At 37.6% G+C, this 23,812-nt stretch overlaps 1 protein-coding gene across 1 annotated transcript in view; it reads left to right on the forward strand.

Moving 5' to 3' along the window:
* The window catches only part of LOC148954532 (putative methyltransferase-like protein 24), a 42,247-nt gene that overhangs the window by 16,932 nt on the left and 1,503 nt on the right, over positions 1-23,812 (forward strand). Inside the window, exons 2-3 of the mRNA XM_089087133.1 lie at positions 8,020-8,323; positions 16,518-16,676. Coding sequence (XP_088943259.1) covers positions 8,020-8,323; positions 16,518-16,676 — 463 coding nt within the window. The remainder of the gene's footprint in view (positions 1-8,019; positions 8,324-16,517; positions 16,677-23,812) is intronic.

The raw sequence follows: 23,812 nt of genomic DNA on the forward strand, positions 1-23,812 counted from the left end.
CATATCGTTCATAGTGTCCAATTTGCGAATTCCTTATCCCTTTTTGCAAAAATGTCAATCAAAACAATTACTAAATACGGAATTTGACAATCTCTAGTTTTCTATTTTAAAAAGACAAAAAAACAAACAAACAAAAACAAAAAAGTAAAGTGTAATACTCACTCTCTTTGAAAAACCAAACCAGAATTAATCCAACACAACATAATATAAACATCAATAAAGACGATAATCACAAAAGCAGAATATACATACCAAAACATAGCCTACCCAAAAAACCAGACTTTAACCACCTAACCAGACTAAACCCACAACGCCAGTCCTTAATCACAAAACAAGACTAAACCCAACAAACAAGACAATACATTACACACATGACAATACACACAAAAGAAGTAAATAACCACAAAACAAGTCTATACCTAACCCACCAATCTCTACCTCACACACAAAACACTACCCACCAAACCAGACTCTCCGCATCAGAAACCTGTCTGGTTGGCCTTGGCAAGTCAATAAACCGAGTAGCAGAGGACGGAACATAGTCTAGGCAAATAGCTCGGAGATTCCTATACGTCTCCGCAAATAGCATGGAGATTCCTATACGTCTAAGCAAAGTATAACATTGATTACTCCTGCAGTAGTAGTAATAGTGGTAGAAATAGTAGTAGTTGTAGTAATGGTAGCATTAGTAGTAGTAATAGTATCAGTAGTATTAGTAATAGGTACATAGTGCCTTTTGATTAGTTCAATATCCTCCTCAACATGCCCTGAAAGTTTCAATTTAATGCCCCAACCTGAGATATTGCCGATACGCCCTTTGACAACCTGCATAACCTTACTGTGTTTTGATTTATTTCAACATTCTCTTAAAGTTTCACATTAATACCCTTAGCCTTAGTAGTAGTAGTAGCAGTAAAAGTAGTAGTGGTAGCAGTAATAGTAGTAGTAACAGTAGTAGTATTATTTGTAGTATTAGTAGCAGTACCAGTAGTAGTGGCAGAAACAGTAGTAATAATAGCAGGGGTAGGAGTAGCAGTAGTACTTTTTACACAGTGTCTTTTGGTTAGTTTTATAACCCCCTTAATACCCCCTGACATATTCAACTTAGTACTCTAAGCTATTCCTGGGATCTTGCTGATAATAGCAGCAGAAGTAGCAGTAACAGTAGTCATAGAAGAGGAAGTAGCAGGCCCAGTAGCAATTGCAGTACTATTAGCAGTAGTTGTATCAAGAAGTCAAAGTTGCAAGTAGTTGCTAGCCACCATCATCAGACAAACTTGAGTATAATAATGGGCCACCCCCCTCAAAACACCCTGAAAGTCTTGACTTATTATCCTTAGTCACTCCTTGGATATTACAGATACGTTCTCTCAGCCAGCAGACAAAGCATAGTGTCACTTGATTTAGCAAAACATGAAAAATTTACCTTAATATCCTCTGCAATTCCTAAAATATTACGGACATGCCCTTTTGACAACCTTGGTGATATGGTTTCTTTTTATTGAGTTCAACGACCTTCACAAAATGCCCTGAAAGATTCAACTTAATAAACTTGACCGTTCCCTAAATATTGCAGATATGTCCTTTTAACAACCTTGGATGCACACAGTGTCTTTTGATTTAGTTCAACAGTACTTAAAAATGACATAAAAATTCCAACGAGTTGTTTCTAGAATTTTTCATAGACCCTCTTTTGACAATCTGGATACACATAGTGTCCTTTGATTTAGTTTTTCATTACCCTTAACTTTCCCTGAAAGTTTTAACTTAATACCCTATTCTGTTTCTGTATTCTGATTTAGTTCAATAGCTGTAACAGTAGCAGTGGTAGCAGTAGTAGTGGCAGTAATAGTTATAGTAGTAGAAGTAGCATCCGCAGTCACAGTCAGAATCACAATAGTAGTAATAGTAGTCGTCGTCGCAAGCAGTAGCAATCAAAAGCAGTCACAGTTACAAGTAGTCGCTATCTCAATCACAAGTAATTACAGTTGCAAGCAGTCGTAAGTAATCACAGCTGTAAGTAGTTCTAGTCGCAAGTAGTCGCAGTCGCAAGTAGTCGCAGCCACAAGAAGTCGCAGTCACAAGCTGTTGGAGTCGTAAATAGCTACACTCTTAAATATTTGCAGACGCAAGTTGTTGCAGTCGCAATCACAAGTGGTCGGGGTCAGAAATAATTCCAGTCACGGTTGTAAGTCTCACTTGCAGTCTCAGTTGCAAGTGGTTGCAGTCGCAGTCACAAGTAGTCGCATTACCAGTTGCAAGTTGCTGCAGTCGCAAATAGTCACAGTCGCAAGTAGCTGCGGTTGCAAGTAGTCCCAGTCGCAAGTTGTCACAGTTCCAAATAGCTGCAGTCAAAGTTGCAATTAGTCGCAGTCACAAGTAGTCACGGTCACAGTTACAGTCGCAGCAGTAAGTAGTAATCAATGTTATACTTTGCTTAGACGTATAGGAATCTCCATGCTATTTGCGGAGACGTATAGGAATCTCCATGCTATTTGCCTAGACTATGTTCCGTCCTGTGCTATTTGGTTTATTGACTTGCCAAGGCCAACCAGACAGGTTTCTGGTGGGTATAGTCTGTAGTGATGGGTATTGTCTTGTGTTGGTGGTTTAGTATGTTTGTGTATTTATTTTCTTGTTTGGTGGTCATTTTCTTTCTTTGTGGTCAAAGTCTGGTTTGTAATTTATGTTTTGTTTTGGTGGGTATAGTCAGGATTGGTGGGTATAGTCTGGTTTGGTGGGTATCGTCTGGTTTGGTTTTTCAAATAGAGTGAGTATTACACTTTACTTTTTCGTTTTTTTTTTTGTTTTTTTTTTAAATCGAAAACTAGAGATTGTCAAATTGCGTATTTAGGAATTGTTTTGATTGACATTTTTGCAAAAAGGGATAATGAATTCGCAAATTGGACACTATGAACGATATTAATTAATGTTTTGAATAATAGGAGTGTGAATGATTCTAATTAGTGATTGGATTGTATGAAGGTGGAGAAAAAAAAGGATTAAACTGATTAACAGTTAAGGTAATCCCTGAAGGGGATTGTTAACTCAGGTAATTTGTTATAAATTTGAAACAACATCAGTCTATGAAAATGGCTAACGACGATAGAATGAAATTGTGACTTGGCCTAGCTTTACCTCTCCGATGTGGTCTCTATAATACACAAGTGATGTTTGAACATTATTGTCAATTTAAAATAGGGTCTAACGTTTATAAGAAGATATTTCTACCGGTGCTATAGGAAGACATTTCTACCGATCCTATAGGAAGACATTTCTACCGGTCCTATAGGAAGATATTTCTACCGGTCCTATAGGAAGATATTTCTACCGGTCCTATAGGAAGACATTTCTACCGGTCCTATAGGAAGACATTTCTACCGGTCCTATAGGTAAACATTTCTACCGGTCCTATAGGAAGACATTTCTACCGGTCCTATAGGAAGACATTTCTACTGGTCCTATAGGAAGACATTTCTACCGATCCTATAGGAAGATATTTCTACCAGTCCTCCTTCCTCCATGTCTGAGGGCCGGGGAGGGGGGGGGAGTCAATTTCGGGGAGAAAATTAAAAAAGCTCAGAATTAAAAAGAAATGGGATACGTATAAAGGGGAAGACTAGTAGCCACTTCGTACCCCCCTTTCTGCGAGTACGGGAGGGGGGGGGGTCATTTGTTTATGGACCACCAACAAAAATACGCCTCGAATAACAATGTGCTCAGCATATAGTTCCCGACTCTACGGGCCTAAGTTACCCCGTTTCTGAGGGCTGAGGAGGAGGGGGGGTCAATTTTGGAGGGAAAACCAAAAAGTCTCAGAATCGAAAATAAATGGGATCTGCCTCAAGGGGAAGGCTCAGAGGCCCTTCGTTCCCCCATTTCGGAGAGCAGGGGAGGGGGGTTAAATTTGGAGGGAAAACTAAAAATACTCAGAATCGAAAATAACTACTCCGACAGCTTGTTACTGCGACTTCTTGTGGCTGCGACTACTTGCAACTGCAACTAGAACTACTTACAGCTGTGATTACTTGCGACTGCTTGCAACTGTGATTACTTGCGATTGAGATTGCGACTACTTGTAACTGTGACTGCTTTTGATTGCTACTGCTTTTGACGACGACTACTATTACTACTACTGTGATTCTGACTGTGACGGCGGATGCTACTTCTACTGCTATAACCATTACTGCCACTACTACTGCTACCACTGCTACTGTTACAGCTATTGAACTAAATCAGAATACAGAAACAGAATAGAGTATTAAGTTAAAACTTTCAGGGAAAGTTAAGGGTACTGAAAAACTAAATCAAAAGACACTATGTGTATTCAGATTGTCAAAAAGAGTCTATGCAATATCCTAGAAACAACTCGTTGGAACTTTTATGTCATTTTTTAAGGACTGTTGAACTAAATCAAAAGACACTGAGTGCATCCCAGGTTGTCAAAAGGGCATATCTGCAATATATAGGGAACGGTCAAGTTTATTACGTTGAATCTTTCCGGGCATTTTGAGAAGGTTGTTGAACTCAATAAAAAAAAAACCATATCACCAAGGTTGTCAAAAGGGCATGTCCGTAATATTTTAGGAATTGCAAAGATATTAAGGTAAATTTTTCATGTTTTGCTAAATCAACTGACACTATGCGTTTTCTGCTGGCCTAGAGAACGTATCTGTAATATCCGAGGAGTGACTAAGGATATTAAGTCATGACTTTCAGGGTGTTTTGAGGGGGGTGGCCCATTATTATACTCAAGTTTGTCTGATGATGGTGGCTAGCAACTACTTGCAACTTTGACTTCTTGAGAGAACTACTGCTACTAGTACTGCGATTGCTACTGTGCCTGCTACTTCCTCTGTTACGACTATTGTTATTGCTACTTCTGCTGCTATTACTGCCACTACTACAATTAGTTTCTACAAGTATTAAATGAGTCAAAAGAGTTTAAGTGAATCCATGTTGTCAAAATGGTATAGATGCATTATCTTAGGAAGAGAATAGGGAATTAAGTTGAAACTTATAGGGAAAGTTGAGGGGTATGTATCCAGATTGTCAAAAGGGCGTCTGTGTAATTTCCAAGGAAGAGCTAAGGGTATTACGCTAGAACTTTCAGGGCAAGTAATAGAACTAAATCAGGACATTATTTGTCTTGATTAAGTACTTAACTATGTGTCAAGTTTATTAAATTGGAACTTTCAGGTCGTGTTGAGAGGGGTATTGAACTAATGTGCAGACAGGTTGTCAGAAAAATGTATCTACAATGTCCTTTCAATGGCCTAGGACATTAAATGAAATTGTCAATCTAGATCAAAAGGCATCAAATGCATCCAGACTGTCAAAAGGACCTATCCATAATATCTCAAGACCTGGTAATCGATGACTATATCGATTTTTTTCTAGGCTAGTGCCAGTCTCCAATCTTATAAGTTACCCATACTCTATGCGTAATCTTTGGTATTTTAAGCCACAATGGCTGCATTTTCTCGTTCTGTTTTCGTTGTCAATATTATAACTATTCAGATAAAATTGCTCGTTGTAGAAATTAGATTCACATCCAAAAGCACTAACGTTTCAACTCAAAATCTCTGTAAATCGTAACTGTAGTATTTATACATATTATAATACATAAGTACCGGCTGCCGGTGCTTACCGGTACCATAAGTTCGCAAACATAGGTTTGCCGTTGGTGCCTGGCACAGCTATGTGGCAGGCTTTTTTATATCGATTTTCATTGTCGCTTGTCTTTTAACCGAGGCTGTTGTCCCAGTGAATCTGCAAGTTGACTTACATCATCATCCACTTCTCGCATTTTCTTTTAACTTTTGGCATAGTTGTTTGTGCCTCGCAATATTTCTTCCAGGAGATCCTCTGGTTTATAAGAGATCCCATAATTTAAAGGTTTTGCAAGGTATTCTTCAACAGCTTCATCGGGGTCTAAAAAGTACGGTCTGCCATTTAAATGTAGTTCAAAATCACCTTCAGGGGTCTATAAAGGATGTGCCACTAAATTTATATTGTGATAAATTTGGCCAGCTACTTTGAAGCTGAAAACATAACGATTATTGATCTTTTGATCATCGCTTACGTTGAATGAAGCTAAAGCAAAATAAGAGTTTAAGTTTCGGATATGTTTTTGGAACTCTTTAGAGAGAAAGTGACGTCCTATAAAAGGCCAAACGAATTCATTTCGAAATTGTGGAGGTGGTGATGCAGTTCGACCAAGCAAGCAGCAACCTCCAAATGAATCACCTTTGTTGGCTGCTCTTTCTTTGGGAAAATGGAGGAGTCCACGGTGAAAATATATAACGTTTAAGGTTCCAATGACTTGTAATTAACACTTTCGTAGTTTACTGCATCTTTATAGGTTTGTATTGGGTTTTCCGCCACAGTTTGTCAGCGTCAAAGATTGTGATGGCTTTGTTCTTCTAACGTGATGTTTCTTTCTTCTTCACTTTCATTTTTGATTCGTCCTGTTGTCGCTTCTTGCTGTTGAATTCTTGCTGTCGCTTGTCTTCTAACAGCACAATTCTTCGTTCTTCACTTTTAGTTTTTACACATTCTGATACTCGCTTTTGTGTGTCTGCTAACCACGCAATTCTTTTTTCTTCACTTTCTTTTTGACACATTCTGATTCTCACTATCGCTTGTAATTCTCGCTTCTGCTTATCTTCCAACCCCATATTTCTCTGTTCTCGTTGTCGCTTCTAACCCCATATTTTTTTTCTCCATGTTTATTTTTGGTCTGTTCCTCGTTGTTGCATTTCTTGTAACCGCATATGTGTTTGTTTTGTTCTTCACTTTCATTTTATTTCGTCTTGATTCTTGCTGCTGCTTATCTTTTCACTGCATATATTTTTTTTCTTCAATTTCATTTTTAACTCGTTGTAACTGTCATTTTCGCAAATATTCTAACCATATATTTCTCTGTTTTTCATTTCCGTTTATTATTACGTCAGACATTTTTTTTTTCAATACATTTCACCTTAGCTGCTCGGACTGGTCTCGTCACATTTGATGGTCAAGTTTGTTCATTTTCAACCGTGAATTTACATTTCTCAGGTCATCCTCTTGATCTTGTTTCATTTGATGGTCCAGTTTGGTCATTTTGAGCAATTGGTAGTTTGTGTTTTTGTCCTCTATGTATTATGAAACTGCTGAAAACACCTTCTTTGTTCTTCACATTCATTTTTTTCGTTCTGAACCCCGTTGTCGTATATCTTGTAACTGCATATTTCTTTGTTCTTCACTTTCGTTTTTGACTCACTGTAATTGTTGTTTTCGCAAGTACTCTAACCACGTATTTCTTCGTTTTTCATTTTCGTCTATCATTATTTCAGATATTCTTTCAATACCCTTTGCCTTTGCAGCTTGGATGGGTTTTGTCACATTTAATGCTCTAGGTTGCTCATTTTCACCCACTATGAATTTACTTTTCTCAGGTCGTCCTCTTTATCTCATCTCATTTGATGGTCCAGTTTGTCCATTTTGAGCAATTGTTAATTTACGTTTTTATCCCTAGGTATTATGAAATTGCTGAAAACGTATTTTGTAAATAGATTCATTCCAATTGGTATTTTAAACTTAGCTAGGTTTCTTGTGTAATTTTGCATGCGTCATAAATACTAAATACGTTACAACCAGTCTCGAGACGAAAACAATGTATTTATGATCGTGAAATATGTTCATAAATATGACGTCAGTCATATGAATTTTTCCAAAATTAAGGCTGTTAACGAATTTTCTCAAACATTTTTCCTGCCAGAAAATCCCAGGACGCCAAATCCCCCCCCCCCCCAAAAAAAAAATATGGGGCCGTTTTCAAGGAAAAAACTTGCATAAATACACAATTATTTGGTCATTTAAAGAGATGAGATATTGTTTTAGGTCTACTTAATTATATTTTTTCATTTCTAAGAAAACATTTTCGAAACGTCGTTGCAGCGTGGTCCAGCTGCACCCCTTCTATTTCCTTCGGTGCATTTAAATATAAAAAATATTAATTTTGTTTATAATTAATAGGATATTGTCCGTTGGCATTATTGGAACAACTTAGGAGCATGCAAAAATATGAGATTTTTTGGAGGATGGATTTGGAGGGGTGCCGTGAAATACCAAGAACTTATGGATGGGCACAAAGCACTCTGTCTTGACGAAAATATCAGACCAGTCCCTGGTAACTGTCTCGTATATTCTTTTGGAGTGAAGAATGACTGGTCTTTTGAAAATGCAATGATGAACTATGGCTGCGAAGTCCATGGTTTTGATCCAAGCATCGATGTGCCAAAACAAACAGAAGAGCGACAATTCATTTTTCATAAAATTGGTGAGATTTTCGAGCTTTAAAGTGACTGTCCCAGTATCTAGGCTACTTTTTATTTCTTTCCAAGCTCTTCTGTCCCGTTGCTACGTCATTTGGGAGAATCTCTATGAAAATATGCCCCTGCCTATGGCAAAAACTCTAAATACAAAAAGAAAAATATCATAACAAAAATAAGTTAAAGATATGGATTCCCCCAGTCTATAATCCATGATGATTGCTTCTCTCCATCAGAGTACAATCAATGTGTTTTTGATCTTCTCCCCCAAAGCGTCTAAGATCTTTATCAAAATTGTACTTGGTGAGCATGATCTCCTATCCTACCAACCTTTTTGAACGAAGAACCCCTCTCCAGCACTGCTTCGTAACTGAACCATGTTCAAGTTTAGAGCGTAGTATTTTTAATTAACCAATCAAAGTAAAGATGTAAGGCACAATTTCTGGAAATTAAAAAAAAAAGAAGGGTGGAGCATCAGTTTTCCTACCCGCCACAAAGATATATTTTTAGCGGTTCTAGGCGTTTACCCCACCCCCCCACGGGGATTACCCCTGAAAACAAAAATACCTCCCGGAAAATACCTCCCCCAGAAAATATCCCCGAGGAAAATACCCCCCCGCGGAAAATACCCGCCGGAAAACACCCCCCCCACCCCCGCGGAAAATACCCCAGAAAGTACCCCCCCCCGCGGAAAATACCCCCCCGTAAGTACCCCCCCCCCCGTGGAAAATAAGGCTTCCAAATTTGAGAATTGTATTTGAGTTTTGTTTTTTTAATATCCGCAGGGGGAAGGAATTTTGGTACTTGTGTATTATTCGAGAACACACCGGTTTTTTGTTAGTTCCTTCGTTACTTTAGAAATAAATTTGGGCTATAGATTTGCACATTAGAAGGGGGGGGGGTAAAGTATAGCGGCTCTGCATGCAAAATGTGTCTGGTACAATTATTCTGCATTTTGATTATCCATCAAAATCCAAATAGAGATCATTGAAATTTTGATTAGTTTTATCTGCGATACCAAAGTATTGTATTCATAAAACTTTACAGTTTCATGAATTGTAATGAAACAAATAGTAAAGGTTTTTTAACTAAAGTAAGTAGCAAGTTTAAAACTTAGTGTATTATGCGCCACTCACACAAGTTTACGCTGCGTAAAACTCGAGAACACACCGGTTTTTTCGTTAGTTTCTTCGTTACTTTAGAAATAAATTTGGGCTATAGATTTACATATTAGGGGGGGGAGTAAAGTATACCGGGTCTGCATGCAAAATGTGTTTGGTACACATTCTGCATATTAGATATATAGATAAATAAGTGTATTTTAAAGCCAAATATACAGCCATGAACACAGTAAAATAACATAAATGAAAGGCACAAATAACATAAACTTTGATCAGCGGTTACTGTCCTGCAAACCTGACCTCACCTAATTCTCGCAAGGACTTCGTCGATAAACTTTGCCCTGAGGCCTCAGGTGAAATAACTGAACATAAAAAATCGACTTGAGAATGGAAACTTGCTGTTAAGTCAAAGCGTGCAGCGAACAAAATAGCCGAGAATGCTAAAAACAGTACCTCAGGTATCTCGGTGAGTATGAAATCCCCACTGTTTATAAGGATCCTGAAAGGTGTACCGATCGAATACGATGAGAATCAAGTAAAATCTCTTGTACCAAATTGCGTGAAAGTTTCACAGTGCGGAAAGTCCCGAGTGTTCAAGGTCTACTTTGAGTAAAAAAAAAACCTGGATCAGTTCTTAAAAGTTTCTGTGAAAGTTGGCTACGAAAAGCTTTCTGCACAAGCATTTTGTATATCTCCCCAAGCGTTGTTTCTCGTGTCATAAGACTGGGCATCTGGCCTCAAAGTGCACCAATTGGGCCCTCTGCTGTCGCGGTGAATCATGCCACCACACCTCTAACAGTGCCTCACTGAGCTCGTAAAAAATATTCTTTCTAGAATGTAAGTTGCTAGCCATACTTGTTAAAGTCTAAAGTGTCCTAATAACAACAGTCAACTAGCAAAGGCCATGGTATGACATGGATGTGTCTACTACTACGCAAGCTGTACTCTCGTGGAATATTAATGGTGGACTTTTAGTCAAAATTCCTGTAATAAAAGGTTTGCTTTCGAATTGTGACATATTGTGCTTGCAAGAGCATTTTTTGACGAGTCATAGTTTAGGCCTTCTGAAAATTGACAATAATTTTACTAGCTATTCGGTGCCCGCTAAGCGATCCGCTTCTAGTGGCAGCCCCTCGGGTGGTATTGCAATGCTTGTTAGGACCTCGTGCCGGTCGAGTATTTTTGATTCATGTGATTTTTTTCTTGCTGTCCGTGTAAAAGAGTATGTTATTGTAAACGTCTATCTCCCAACAGATTATCGCAATGACCGATCGGAATTTTTATTTACGTCTGCGTGTGAGAAACTATGGTCTTGCCATTCAAAGATTCGCTTGTTATGTAAGTGTTGTATTATTATAGGAGATTTTAACTGTAATTTAACTGACGCTTCGTTATTGCGTACTTCTATTTTGTCTGGTATTTTTGACGATTGGCTTAGGATATTGCCGAAAGATGTTGATTACACCTACACACACCATTCAAGTCACGTGTCGAACCTTGACCATGCAGTTTCTTCTATAAATCTCCAAGTGTCACCTGTTCACGTCGTTACTGATTTCCAACTATCAGACCACCTTCCAATATCTGTATCTACTTATTGTTCTTCTTCTCAGTCTTCTCCCACTACACAGCCACCTCAGCCCCACGCCCAATTTTACAGGGATTGGGAAAATATCCAAGATGATCTTTTTACTGCAGTAACTAATTCTGTCCTACATAAAATTCATGTTCCGTTCCAGCTGCTCATGGAAAATCCGCAAGTTGATGCAAATGAAATACGGATGTTGCTAGATATCTATCTTTCACAAATTTGCCATGCTCTGCGATGCGCAGAAAAATCTAGTATACCTCTTAAGCGTATACGTCGGGGTATTACGAAGCATTGTTCCAGTAATCCAAGCTTAGGTAAAGCTTGGAGAAAATCCAAATTTTGGTACCATTTGCGGCTCCAGTGCGACCGTCCTCGCTCTGGCTGGGTTTCTGACATTCGTCTTTCTACCAAAAGAAAGTTTGCAAGAGAACTATGTATCCACATGAACCACATAGTTGAAGAAACATCCCAGCTAGCTTCTCTGTCCCAACCTTCCTTCTGGAGAAATGTATCAAGAGATCCTCCTAGGGCCCGCCTATCTGCTCAAGTTATTTCTGATTCCGAATGGAATTCAGACTTCTCTGCTGAATTCTCCCCACCAGATGCCGCCCTACAGTCTGAATATGAAGATAAGCTTGATAAATTTCTGTTTAGGGCTCCAACCGACAATTATGTTGTTTCAGCTGATTCTGTACTGCGAGCAATCCAACGCCTAAAACGTAAGAAATCTTCTGGCATCGATAAAGTGAGCGCTCCTCACATTCTGTATAGAAGCGAGCTGCTGGTAAACCATATTGCTCTTTTGATGCAGATGATTGTTATCCAAGGAATTGTACCGTCTTCTTTCTCAATCGGAGATCTCAATCCAAGTCCAAAGAAAGGTAAACTCGCAACACAGTGCTCGTCCTTCCGCCCTATAACAGTGGCTACTACCTTCTGTAAGCTTTTTGAACTTCTGTTCATTGACCAACTGAACGCAAAATGCTATTTTCCACCTAACCAATTTGGATTCCAGCCACGTCTCGGTTGTGCCCACGCTTTGTCGGTTGTCGCGAACGCATTGATCGATGCTGATGCATCAGGTGAAACTTTTGTGTTTGCTGGGCATGATGTTCGTAAAGCGTTCAACTCTCTCATTCACGCCGCTATGCTACTCCATGCAGCAAAACGTGGAGTGAGCGCTTCATACATCAGAACCCTTCAATACATGTATTATTATCTCAAAGTTCGCATAGTAATTCATCCATTAGATAAAGCTGACGGCTCTCAAGTCTACGCACTAACCCCTTATATTTTTGTCAATTTTAAAAAAGGTACCCGTCAAGGTGTTGTTTGTTCCCCTTCACTCTTCAAGTATGGAGGTCTTGATGCACAGTCATCTGTTCCCACATCATTCATCTTTGCCGGTCTTGATTTATCTCTCGTATGTTATGCAGACGACATTCTGAATGTGAGCCGCACTATCCAGCGCATAAGCGAGATTTTCGCAACGCTACAATCTGAGTATGCAAAACTAGGTCTTCAGTTCAATGCTGAAAAGTCCGAAGTTGTATTCTTCAATTGGAAGCAAGTGTCGCCTAGGGATATTCCTCTCGGAAATAGTAGGATTAAGCAAGTAGCTCATGTTACCTACCTCAGTCTTCCCAGCGTTTTATCAATTACCCACATACAACAGTTGTCACGTTTTCAAATTCAGCGCAGAGTTGTGTCATCTTATGCTGTTTTTTTAACTAATTAGTTATGGCTGAGCTGCTATCTTGTCTCGAAATTTTTTAACTCTTTAACTCCACTACTCTATCTGAACATATCACCGTTTTGGAAAATGCTCACAAATTCTGACAAGTCAAAAATTCGTTCAGTTTCCTTCCGGTTCGCAAAATATCTTTTACGTTTTCCCTCTTGGACGCGCAATTCTTATCTGATTAGAAAATTCAGCATTGCTGACCCAATTATAGCTGTGGAAAAGCAAATTCGTGCTTATAATTCCCGTTTAATGAAGTTGAATCATACCTGGTCGTCAGTATTGGCCCATTAGTTAAGATGTATTTGTTGTGTGTGTGTTTTTTTTTTTTTTTTTTTTTTTTTTTTTTTAAGTGTTTGTTTTCGCGCTTAGTGTAATTGTTGCAGTTTTTAAACTGACTCAATTTTTTTTTTGATAATATATTGCGTATATTACTAATAATTTAATTGTTTATTAATTATCGGTTCTTTTAAGCATATTGCTTTAAGCAAAATTGTAAAAGGATTCGTGATTGAATAATTTCCTAGTTTCTGTTATTTATGAATATTGGAGTAAATGAATCATTTGTTGAGAGTGATCTGAGTTCAAGACCAGCGGGCGCAAGTGTCTTGTATATTTTTTTAAAGGTTCTTGTCAAATTTAAAGTAGTTAATATTATTATATACTGTATATATTAATTAATTAACTTTTTATTATTTGTTTTTTTTTTTTTTTTTTTTTTTTTTTTTTACCAATTACGGCTTGATGCAATGATGTTCATATTATTTATGTTTTTTCAGTATTTAGGAGCCTAAAAAAAAAGAAAAGAAACATGTCGCGTACTTACAGAGCAGTGTATAATTGTGTTTTTCTTTTTCGTTTTGTGTAATTTGTTCTAGGAGCTGATTTAGATCTTAGCTCCAGCGTTCGTCACCAAAAACCACATGTATAACTCCTAAGTTTATGTGTATTGCTTTTTTTTTGTTTTGCTTATTGCTCCGTCTTTTCCTTTTTTGTATGACGGATTTTCCAATAAATAATAATAATAATAATAATAAAACACTTAAATGAAACACTACATTAACCTAATAATAGTACTTAATATTTGGAAAAACGGTCATTGAAAAAAGAACAAAAAAAATTGGAAAAAAAACACTTAAATGAAACATTACATTTACTTTATCTGGGATTTTTTTTTTTTTTTTTTTTTTTTTTTTTTTAGTCAACAAAATTTCCAGATGCCTCGCTATTCCTCTGTAATTTCTTAGTGGCCATATATCTAGAAAGAATTGCTTTCTGACTTCAAACTGTCCAAATACTATACCCCCCCGGAGATTACCCCCCCCCCCCCCGTGGGAAAGAAGGCCTTCCAAATTTGAGAATTTTATTTGAGTTTTATTTTTTTTAATTTTCGTAGGGGGAAGGAGTTTTGGTACTTGTGTATTGTGAGCAACTCACTGAAGTTTACGCTGTGTAAACTCGAGAACAAAACCGGTTTCTTCGTTAGTTTTTTTTAGCTTAGCGCGAGACAAGACAAAGGCAAGTGACAGAATATATGGGAAATATATAATTTGGGCTGTATATTTGCACATAAGAAGGGGGGTAAAGTATTTGGATAGTTTGAAGTCAGAAAATAATTCTTACCTCATAATATGCAGAACAATAGTGCCTACTTTACCCCCCCCCCCCTAATGTGCAAATATATAGCCCAAATTTTTTTCTGAAGTAGCGAAGAAACTAACGAAAAAACCGGTGTGTTCTCGAATTTTACACATGGTAAACTTGAGTGAGTGGCGTACACAAGTATCAAAATTCATTCCCCCTGTGGAAATTAAAAAAAATTAAACTTAGATACAATTCTAAAATTTGGAAAACCTTATTTTCCACGGATTGGAATTTTCCGGGGGGATTTTCCCGGGGGTATTTTCTGCGGGGGTATTTTCCGAAGGGTAATCACCGGGGGGAGGGGGTAAACGCCGGCCACCAGTTTTAGCGGTAATAGTCGTGAACAAATTAGAGTTCATACTAATTTTCAAATTAATTTAGTCATTTCAAATTTCCACCTCTGTAGTGCAATATGAAATTGAAATCACAAAAAAAAGATATATTTCATATATCTTGGCTTTTTATCGACAGCTGTGACTATAATTCGCATCAAGCTTTAATCTTAATTTATATAAGACATAAGAAAGTTCCTAAAAAGTAAGACACTGCTTGAAGTCATTAGAAAATTAAGCGGGATTCTGGCATTAGCTTAATGAAAGCTAAGGATTTTGTTAATGGAGGTCGGGAGAGAGGAGTACAGCCACCACCCAAATCTAACCATGTACTCTTTCCAAATCTTTAGGACTGGGTGTCAAAACAACTGATTATTTCTCCCTCAAAAAAGACAAGTTGGCAACTAAGTTCTCACTTAGCACTGCAAATCCACCACCACTGGGTTAGGGGGATCCGCAATGCTATGTGAGAACTGAGTTGTCAACTTGCCATTTTTTAGGTAGAAATAATCAAGTGTTTTATTTCTTTTTTTTACACCAAGTCCTAAAGATTTAGAAAGGGTACATGGTCAAGCTCACTACTGAAAGGCGCTTGCTTAAATTAATTATGCTGAAACCAACTGCGCAAATTAACAACATGGGCGTAGGCAGCATATTGTCTAGGGGGAGGCAGTCGATAGTGTGATGGAGGGCCTTTTATCAACTGCTTTTCCAACCATCTGCTTTTTCAGCCATATCTAATGTAAATTTAAAGGTCTAGGGGGGGGGCAGCAGCCCCCCCTGCCTCCTCCCTACGCCCATGATTAACAACGCAATTTTTTCTTTTGTTAGTTATCAGCTGCTACAGCACACCAATCTTTTTCCTTCTGTTTAGTGGGTTGTAAATGTAAAGAGTTGCCTAGAGTAGGCTATACTTTTTTGACTATGGTTCAGTACAATCCATGAAGCCTAAAAAATAACTTCAGGAAAAGTGTAAAACAACAAGACAAATAGTTTCAATGCAATGGCAGGTCCAGGGGGAGGCGGGGGGACCTCACCCCACCGAGGTTTTTCTGATGTCCTTGTTCCTTGTTTTCTTCTGTTTTTCACTCATTTTTAAAAATAAATTTGTCAATTAGGTCAATTACTGACACTCTTGTCAAATCCCCCCCCCCCCAAGATTTTGCTTATTGGCACCCTTGTCATATTCCCCCCCCCCCCCCAAATATTTTTCTCTAGATGCGCCCCTGTCTCAGTGAGAGACAAAGCTGGAATAGACTTATTCAGAATTACGTTAAAAATTATTCATTTCGCTTGTTGATAGATATTCTATCTAAATATACTAAGACAGATATACTAAGGTAGTTAGGCATGGAGTAAGGATAATTCAAATAGTCTATCAATAGTCTATATCCCTAATATGCCCTACAATCCTACATATAAAACTGAGAGTATGAAATACTCTCAGCTGTAGCTGAATTACCGTGAATGCCACTCCTCATACATCGCTCTTTACGCTAAAGTTTTTTTTTTAGAATTTTTAAGAAAGCTGATTATTCTAATTAAACGACCCCTGTGTTTCAGCAGTCATTCTTAAATAATTGGAAGAAAAAGTCCAGCTTTAGCGTAATGAGCGAGGTATTAAGGATGGGGCAACCCCCCTCATATACGGAATAATTTCTATTCGTGTTAAGTTTTAATCTTGCTTCTTATTTTCAGTTGAAAAAACCTTCCTTTTTATTTAATGTTAACTTAAAACTACATGCCTGTCATTGAAATTTTGGTATTTTTTAGGTCTCCAAGGTAAAGACGAAGTAAATGCAAACGGCTGGCAGATGAAAACTTTGAGATCTATTATGAAGCTTCTCGGTCACGAAAATCGCATACTTGACTTCATTAAGCTGGACATTGAAGAGTCTGAATATGAAGCTATCCCAAATATGATTGAAACAGGTAATGTGCGGATTCTTTTTATTTTTTTATTTTTTTATTTTTTTAATCGAAATGATGTATTTCAATCCATTTCGTTTAACATGAATTGTGTTGCGAATCAGCACTACAGTTTGTTATTTGTGTGGTCTTTTCGTGATCAATGATCTCTAGTTCAACAATGGAGAGAGATGAAAATTTGGAGCTTTTTCGGGTATGGAGATCGTGAATTCGAGAGGAAAAGTTCCCGTGAAGTTTAAAAAATTACTAGTGATTCTCTACAACAAAAGTGAAAACCCTTCTCTCCAGCCGGCTGAATAGTCAATAGCTTCAACGTTAACACAATACACTCGATTTAGTAAAGAGTGTTGCTTCTTCCATGCAGGCCTATACATTTTACCCCTCGGGGGAGGGGTGAAATCTTCTATTTCCCTCATTCTAAAGCTTCAAGCAATTACTGAGAAGATACTCAATTGGTTTGACATAAATCAACTAGCTTTAAATGTAAAAAAGTCGTACCTTCTTATTTTTTCTTGTACAGGTGTGAGGTGCCCCACAATTACTGAGCTTCGTACACCAAGAGGCTTCAAAAGTCGCCCTTGGATCGATATGTGCGATTCCTGGGAGTTCTTTTGGATCAAAATATGTCATTTAAGTGGCATGTTCAAGTAATAAGAGTGAAAATTTCCTGTGGACTTGGAATCATCCGAAAATTAAAGTGTTTATTTTCTTTTGCTATCGTCTGTCTTTAAAATTTCTCTCTCATTTACCCTTATATATGTTACTTTTCATCTCTGTGAATGTCTACATTTTCTTTTGTACTTTCTCCTGTTCATCATCTTCATGAGAAAGCGGCAAGAGCTCTCCAGTCGAGTATACACACTCCTGCTGATCACCTTAAGATTAAAGATATTCATGTTATATCTCTATCTTCGTTGGCATATCAATACTTCCACGGAGATCTCCCATGTTGTTTTTTTGGACCACTTAAACTAGTAAGCGAAGTAAATTTTTACACAATTCGAAACTGGGAGGGTGTGATGATTCCGGCTAATCCCTCGGTTCGTTCAGATTTCGGTCTGGCCGTGACTGTGGGACGCGCTTGGAACTTGGTTCCTGCTGGAGATCCAGCAGTCACGAACACTTGGCTCCTTTAAGAGACAGATGAAAGGTTTCTTATTAAGGGAAAATATTAAATCATTTTTAGTTGTTTTGTGGTTTTATTTTTGGGGTTGTTGTTTTGCTGGTATTGTAACCTCGATGACGTAGACAATTTTAAATTATTTTTTATTTTTGGGTGATAGGAGGGTCGCTTGTTTTGTGGGGACTGTCGGTTAGTTGATTTATTTTCCTTATAGATTTATATTTAGGCGTTGTTTAGTATGTTGATTCCAAGTAAAATTATTTATTTATTACAAAATAACGTTTCCCAAATACGGGCCACTGAGCCCTTTGGGATATTGTTTTTGTTATTGTTATCTTATGGAAGTAAATGGACCTTTAACTTGAATTTTCAGTGCCTCGACGGCTTCTGTAGCTGAACAAGGCATCATATCAAAACTTCAGTCTACTGTAGTCATTTTAATTAAAACAGTCGAAAGGTCGAATGGATATGCCTTCAGAGGTGGTATGACAGGTGCAGATCAGGAAGGCGTCATAACATCGAACCTTCAGGAGCACGAACATCAGGAGCAGTACAAAATCCGTCATAGCATCGACAAAAAATCCGTCAGAACCTCGACCCGTCATAACATCGAAAATTTTAAAACTTTAGTTTTCTGGGGTTTAGGGGGGAGAGGTACCTATGTTAAGTTACATATTTAATATATGCTATGCTTTACCCTCCCTAGGCTAACAGAGAGTACGCTACGTTTCTAACCCTCTTTAAGTCAGCAATGTGCTCGCTCAGTCTCTGACCTCTTCAGGTAAATAGTGCATATGCTCCGTTTCCTACATTCTTTGATAAACAGTGCCTCCTTTTGTCGGTGATTCTTACCTTTGGTTTGCAGTACACACTCCGACAAATAGTGATGCTGTACGTCTCTGGCCCTCTTTGGTAAACGATATGTACTCTACGTCTTCGATACTTTTGAGGCTCAGGGGCCCACTTGGTACGTACTGGAGAGGAAAGGAGGGGGGGTAATATTGCTATGATTAAGCAAAGGTTAAATTGGAGAAATATATCCCTTCAATATGGATAAAACTTCTTCAGTGCTCCCGACTGGAGTTTAAACTTCAGAAGTGGATATACCATGTGTTACTTGACAGGGTCTATTCCCTAAGCGTTTTAGGGGGAAATGTATACAAATGTAACTATAAAATAAACACATCGGTATTGTTCAAGCACTTAACAAGGAATGGAAAATGACTAGAAAGAACCTCAGAGGGAAACTAGACCATGTACCTTGCGTTCATGAAGGGGCGCAACATTTTAAAGTTGATGAGCCTGCTGATTGTATATCTAAGGCTAGTTATCCAGTACAGACTTCAACATCAAAACTTGCTAAGTACAAATTTTTTATGTACTGGGCTTATCCCTCCTAGCTGAAATTCACCATTCAAGGGTTTATGATATGAGTGATTGGAGGGCTCTAAGTATGGTCAATGCAAATTAAAATATGGCTGTCTTAAATCAATACCACTAAATACATATATAAATTTTTCACATGCCATACCTTCTTGGTATCGGATTCAAGGTAAGATGTCCAATGTGTATAATCTATGGGAAAAACTTCGGGCCTTTCTCCTTTTAACCCCCCTCCCCCTCCTGAACGTCATCAAACTTGAAATGTTCTGCCTCTTTCGACTCATGTTCATTCTAAGTAAGTTTATTAAGGGATTGATCTAGGTATATAACGGTACTAAGTGAGAATTATTTAATTCGCAATAAAACAAACTAAGCACAAGTTTCACGAATGGTGTCTGATTTCATCCAAAGTCAGTATTTAATAATTTTTGAACTTGCCTTATAACGAAGTTAAGTCTTGTATTGCAAGAATAAAAGTCCAAAATTAGAACACTTAAAGCAAATGTTTGAAAAATGGTTTTTTGTTCCAATTAAATTTGGTATTTAAGGATTTGTGAGCTAGCTGATAATAGCTTTAAGGCTAAATCTAAAAAAAATGCAATTTTAGTAACATGCTTGCCTTGAATTGAAGAGCACGCTACTACTGGACTAGAGCCCCAAATTATGCGAAAAGGCTTAACTCATGAAATTTATTAGAACTCTTTGCAAAACTCTTATGCTTTACTGGATTCAGGGTCAAGATCAAATACTGCTACACATAATTCCTGGACCCTGGAGCTTTTGACAACTCCACTGCCTCACCCCACCTTACTTGACCACGTTGAACCGGCGTTGACTACCGTATCATTTTGAAGAACTCACTAAGTCCTGATTGTTCCAAAAAGCTTGTCTTTTAACGTCTCGACACTCATATCCGTAAACTCCTCAGCCAAGGGGGTTCTAATGCACACAAAATTTTAGTGGGGAGCACACCCCTACTACAACAAGGGATAAAATGGGCAAAACGTTTTTTTATAAATATGATGTGCAAGTCCTTGGGACCTCAATGCCCAACAAAAATGAAAAATACTGGTTGGCCTTAAAATGGAGCCAAATAAAAAAGCTGAAAACTTTTTTTCCTTTACTATTTGAAACTGATGGCTGTAAGTCACTGCCGTAAAGAGAACCTAATGCGCATAAGAAAAAAAGTGTGGAGGTACGCGCCCTCAAAAAATGGGCCAAGTATATCTTTCTGATCGGCTTGAAACTTATTGCTTCTATTCATTGGAAAAGGGGGTCCTATAGCACAAAAAATAGATTGGGACAAGGGATGGTTGAAAATAGAGCCTAAACCGGGTCAAAAACTAATTTTTCGACTTTTAAGTCATATATCTATGTCCTTGAGCCAAGTGGATCTCAATGCATCAAAATATGGGTTGGTCCAAAAATGGGCCCCAAAAAAAAGACCAAAACCTTGTTTTTCCGAACGTCTTGAAACTTGCAACCTTAAGTCCTTATTCCAAAGGAGCTCGGATATGCACAATTTAAGTTGGGGCACAGCCTCCTGAACTGGACCAAAACTTTTTTCTTTTTTTAAGTACCTTGAAACTTATGTCTATTCAACAACAATGAGCAAAGGAGACCCTAATGCGAAAGAAAAACTAAAAATATAATGGCTTACCCAAAAGGGGTACGAAAAAAGGTCTGAGAAATTTTTTATTTCAAACGGCGTGGAAACTAAATCCAAATTCTTTGGGCCAAGAGGACCCTAATGCGGAAGCAAATTTTTAGGTTTGGTACTTGGAACGCCTAATTAAGGCCTAAAAAAGGCCAGAAGATATTGTTTTTTCGATCAGACTGAAAACTGGGATGAAACAGCGTTAGGGGTCCAACCATGGACCCAAAAACTTTTTCTCTGTTTGTTTGAGAATAGAACACCTAAGCTCTTGGGCCAAGGGAAACCTAATGTGCATTAAAAAGAAAATACAAACATTGGATTGCTAAGAAATGGATCCGAAAACGGGCCTAAAACTTTTTCCCTAGCGGCTTGTGATCTACTTCTGTAAGTCCTAAAGGTGAAGGAAACTATAAAGTGCACACATTTTTAGGCTTAAAAGAGATTTTAAATAGTTTCACTTTTATCATTACAGCTTTAATAAAAAAAAATGCTCCAATTTCCAGTAATTTTTTCTTTTATATTTAACTATAGTTGAAACATCAATCTAGTTTCATAGTCTGATATCCAATAAACTCTCATAAATACGTTCTTGCTTTTGAATATATTTCAAATATGTAGAAAGCAAATAGATGAATTATTTATTCATTGCACATTTTAAAATATTGGTTCACAAAACTTACAGATTGCTTCACAAATTATCAATGTTTTTTTTTTCAAAAGTTTTTATCAGGACATCAATTTTCTATATTTTTGAATTAAATAAAACAAAGGGAAAATTTTTTATAAAAAAGTGTCCTTTTAAAATAATAAATTAAATTAAAAGCTATGCATATAATGACTACCTAAACAACATTTTCTTCTTCTTTACTTTTTATGATTTGACAACTGAAAAGCACACTATATTAGAAATGCACATTGTTCTCAGGGAGTAAAAATGACTGTGACCTTTCAAAGGGTTTGAGGAGGCGGTAGCCTAACTCCTATTCGTGGTAAATCTTATTTTTAAGTCATCAATAGCACTTTCCTTTTTTGTTGTTCCCATTTCAAACAGTCCGCGGTAACGAATTGTAAGTAAGGGGCGACCCGGCACAATCCTAAACGAAACTCTAAAATACGGAATGTTAGTACCATAGATACTACTACTACTACTAACAACTCATCGCAGCACTAAGCCGCTTGAGGCCAACACAGCTACGCACGCTCCTCCTCCACCCCAATCTATTCAAAGCCTCCCTTTTTACCTCCACCCACGAAGTTCCCATGTCCTTTCGATCTTTCTTGATGACGTACCCCCACCGCCGACGGGGGCGACCTGCTTTCCGTTTAGCCCTAGATGGCTGGCCGAAAAGAACAATCTTCGGCAATCTATCATCTTTCATTCGCACAACATCAACCTTTCTTTCATTATAGACCAAAAGAATCGGATATTTATACCTGAGAAAATATGCCTTGTTTTAGAAAAAGGAGTAAACACCCCCTGAAAGTCATATAATCTTAATGAAAATCATACCATCAGATTCAGCGTATTAGAGAACCCTACTGTAGAGGTTTCAAGCTCCTATCTGCAAAAATGTGAAATTTTATATTTTTTGCCAGAAGAAAGATCACGGATTCTTTCTTTTCCCCAGGGGTGAAGAAAGATCGTTCTTTTCCCCAGGGGTGATTGTATCGACCCAGTGGTCCTAGAATATTGCGAGAGGGCTCATTCAAACGAAAATTAAAAGTTCTAGTGGCCTTTTTAAGTTTTCTCAAAGTCACCCGATAAAAATTTTCAGAAAGCCTTATTGTTCAGCATAGTCGACAAATCTAATAACTATGTATTTATGGATACCTTAATCCCCCAAAGTCCCCGGGGAAAGGGATGCAATTTATGAACTTTTCCCATTGTTTACATATAGTATTGGTTATTGGGAAGTATACAGACGTTTTCAAGGGGGATTTTTCTGGTGGAGGGGGGGTGGGGGCGGGGGTTACGTGGGAGGATTTTTCCATGGAGGGAGTTTTCATGGGGGAAGGTATATTTCAATGACGAGGGCGCTGGATTTGCCAGCATTATTTAAAACACGATCTGAAATTAAATAAAAAAACAAACAAGTTTTTTCAACTGAAAGCAAGGAGCAATATTAAAACTTAAAAAGAACAGAAACTATTACATATATGAGGGGGTACGCCCCTAGTTAATACCTCGCTCTTTCCGCTAAAGTGTTTTTAGTACTTTCAAAAGAGCTATTTATCCTACTTAAACGGCCTTTGTGATTCAGGGGGTCATTCTTAAAGAATTAGAACAAAATTCGAACTTTAGCATAAAGAGTGAAGCATTGACTAGGGGTCGAACCCCCTCATATACATAATAATTTCTATTCATTCTAAGTTTTAATGTTGCTCCTTACTTTCAGTTGAAAAAACTTATTTTTTTAATTTAATATTTAAAAAAGACAGTAGTCAAAATACAGATCGTTTTCAGTAAATCACAAATGGTATCATTGACACCCTAGCCTGTAGAGAATTTAATGGCCCTTCTTTGTTTATAGTAATTTTTGTCTGATTTTGGTTTGAATCGATTGTTCATCCTCATTTCTACTTGATTTAGATTCAACTTATCATATTACTGCGTCTGCACCTTTCAGGTTTTAATTCTCCTCTCTATTTTTCTATGAAAAACTTTTTTCTTTAAGCGTTAGCGTAAATAAATTCACATTAGAGGTAGAGAAAGAAGTTAGACTTTCTTTTTAGATGTTTAGAATATTTTTAATGCTGATTAAGTTTATGTTGCATCCCTGAATGAAGAGTTCTAGTGATGTAGTGTTTTCTTCAACATCTTAAACGAAGCAGTGTTTTCTTCAACATCTTATTTCTTAAGATAGGAGTCTTCCATTTACATTAGACGCAGATAAAGTTGCAAAATTCCTTATTTAGATCCTTTGATTATCCATTATATTGAAAACTTGATTTTACAGTATAGAGAAAACTCACAAA

The sequence above is a fragment of the Artemia sp. Qi Xiang Cuo genome, chromosome 3 (assembly GCF_049724085.1).
Source record: "Artemia sp. Qi Xiang Cuo chromosome 3, ASM4972408v1, whole genome shotgun sequence".
In the NCBI taxonomy this organism is placed as follows: domain Eukaryota; kingdom Metazoa; phylum Arthropoda; class Branchiopoda; order Anostraca; family Artemiidae; genus Artemia; species Artemia sp. Qi Xiang Cuo.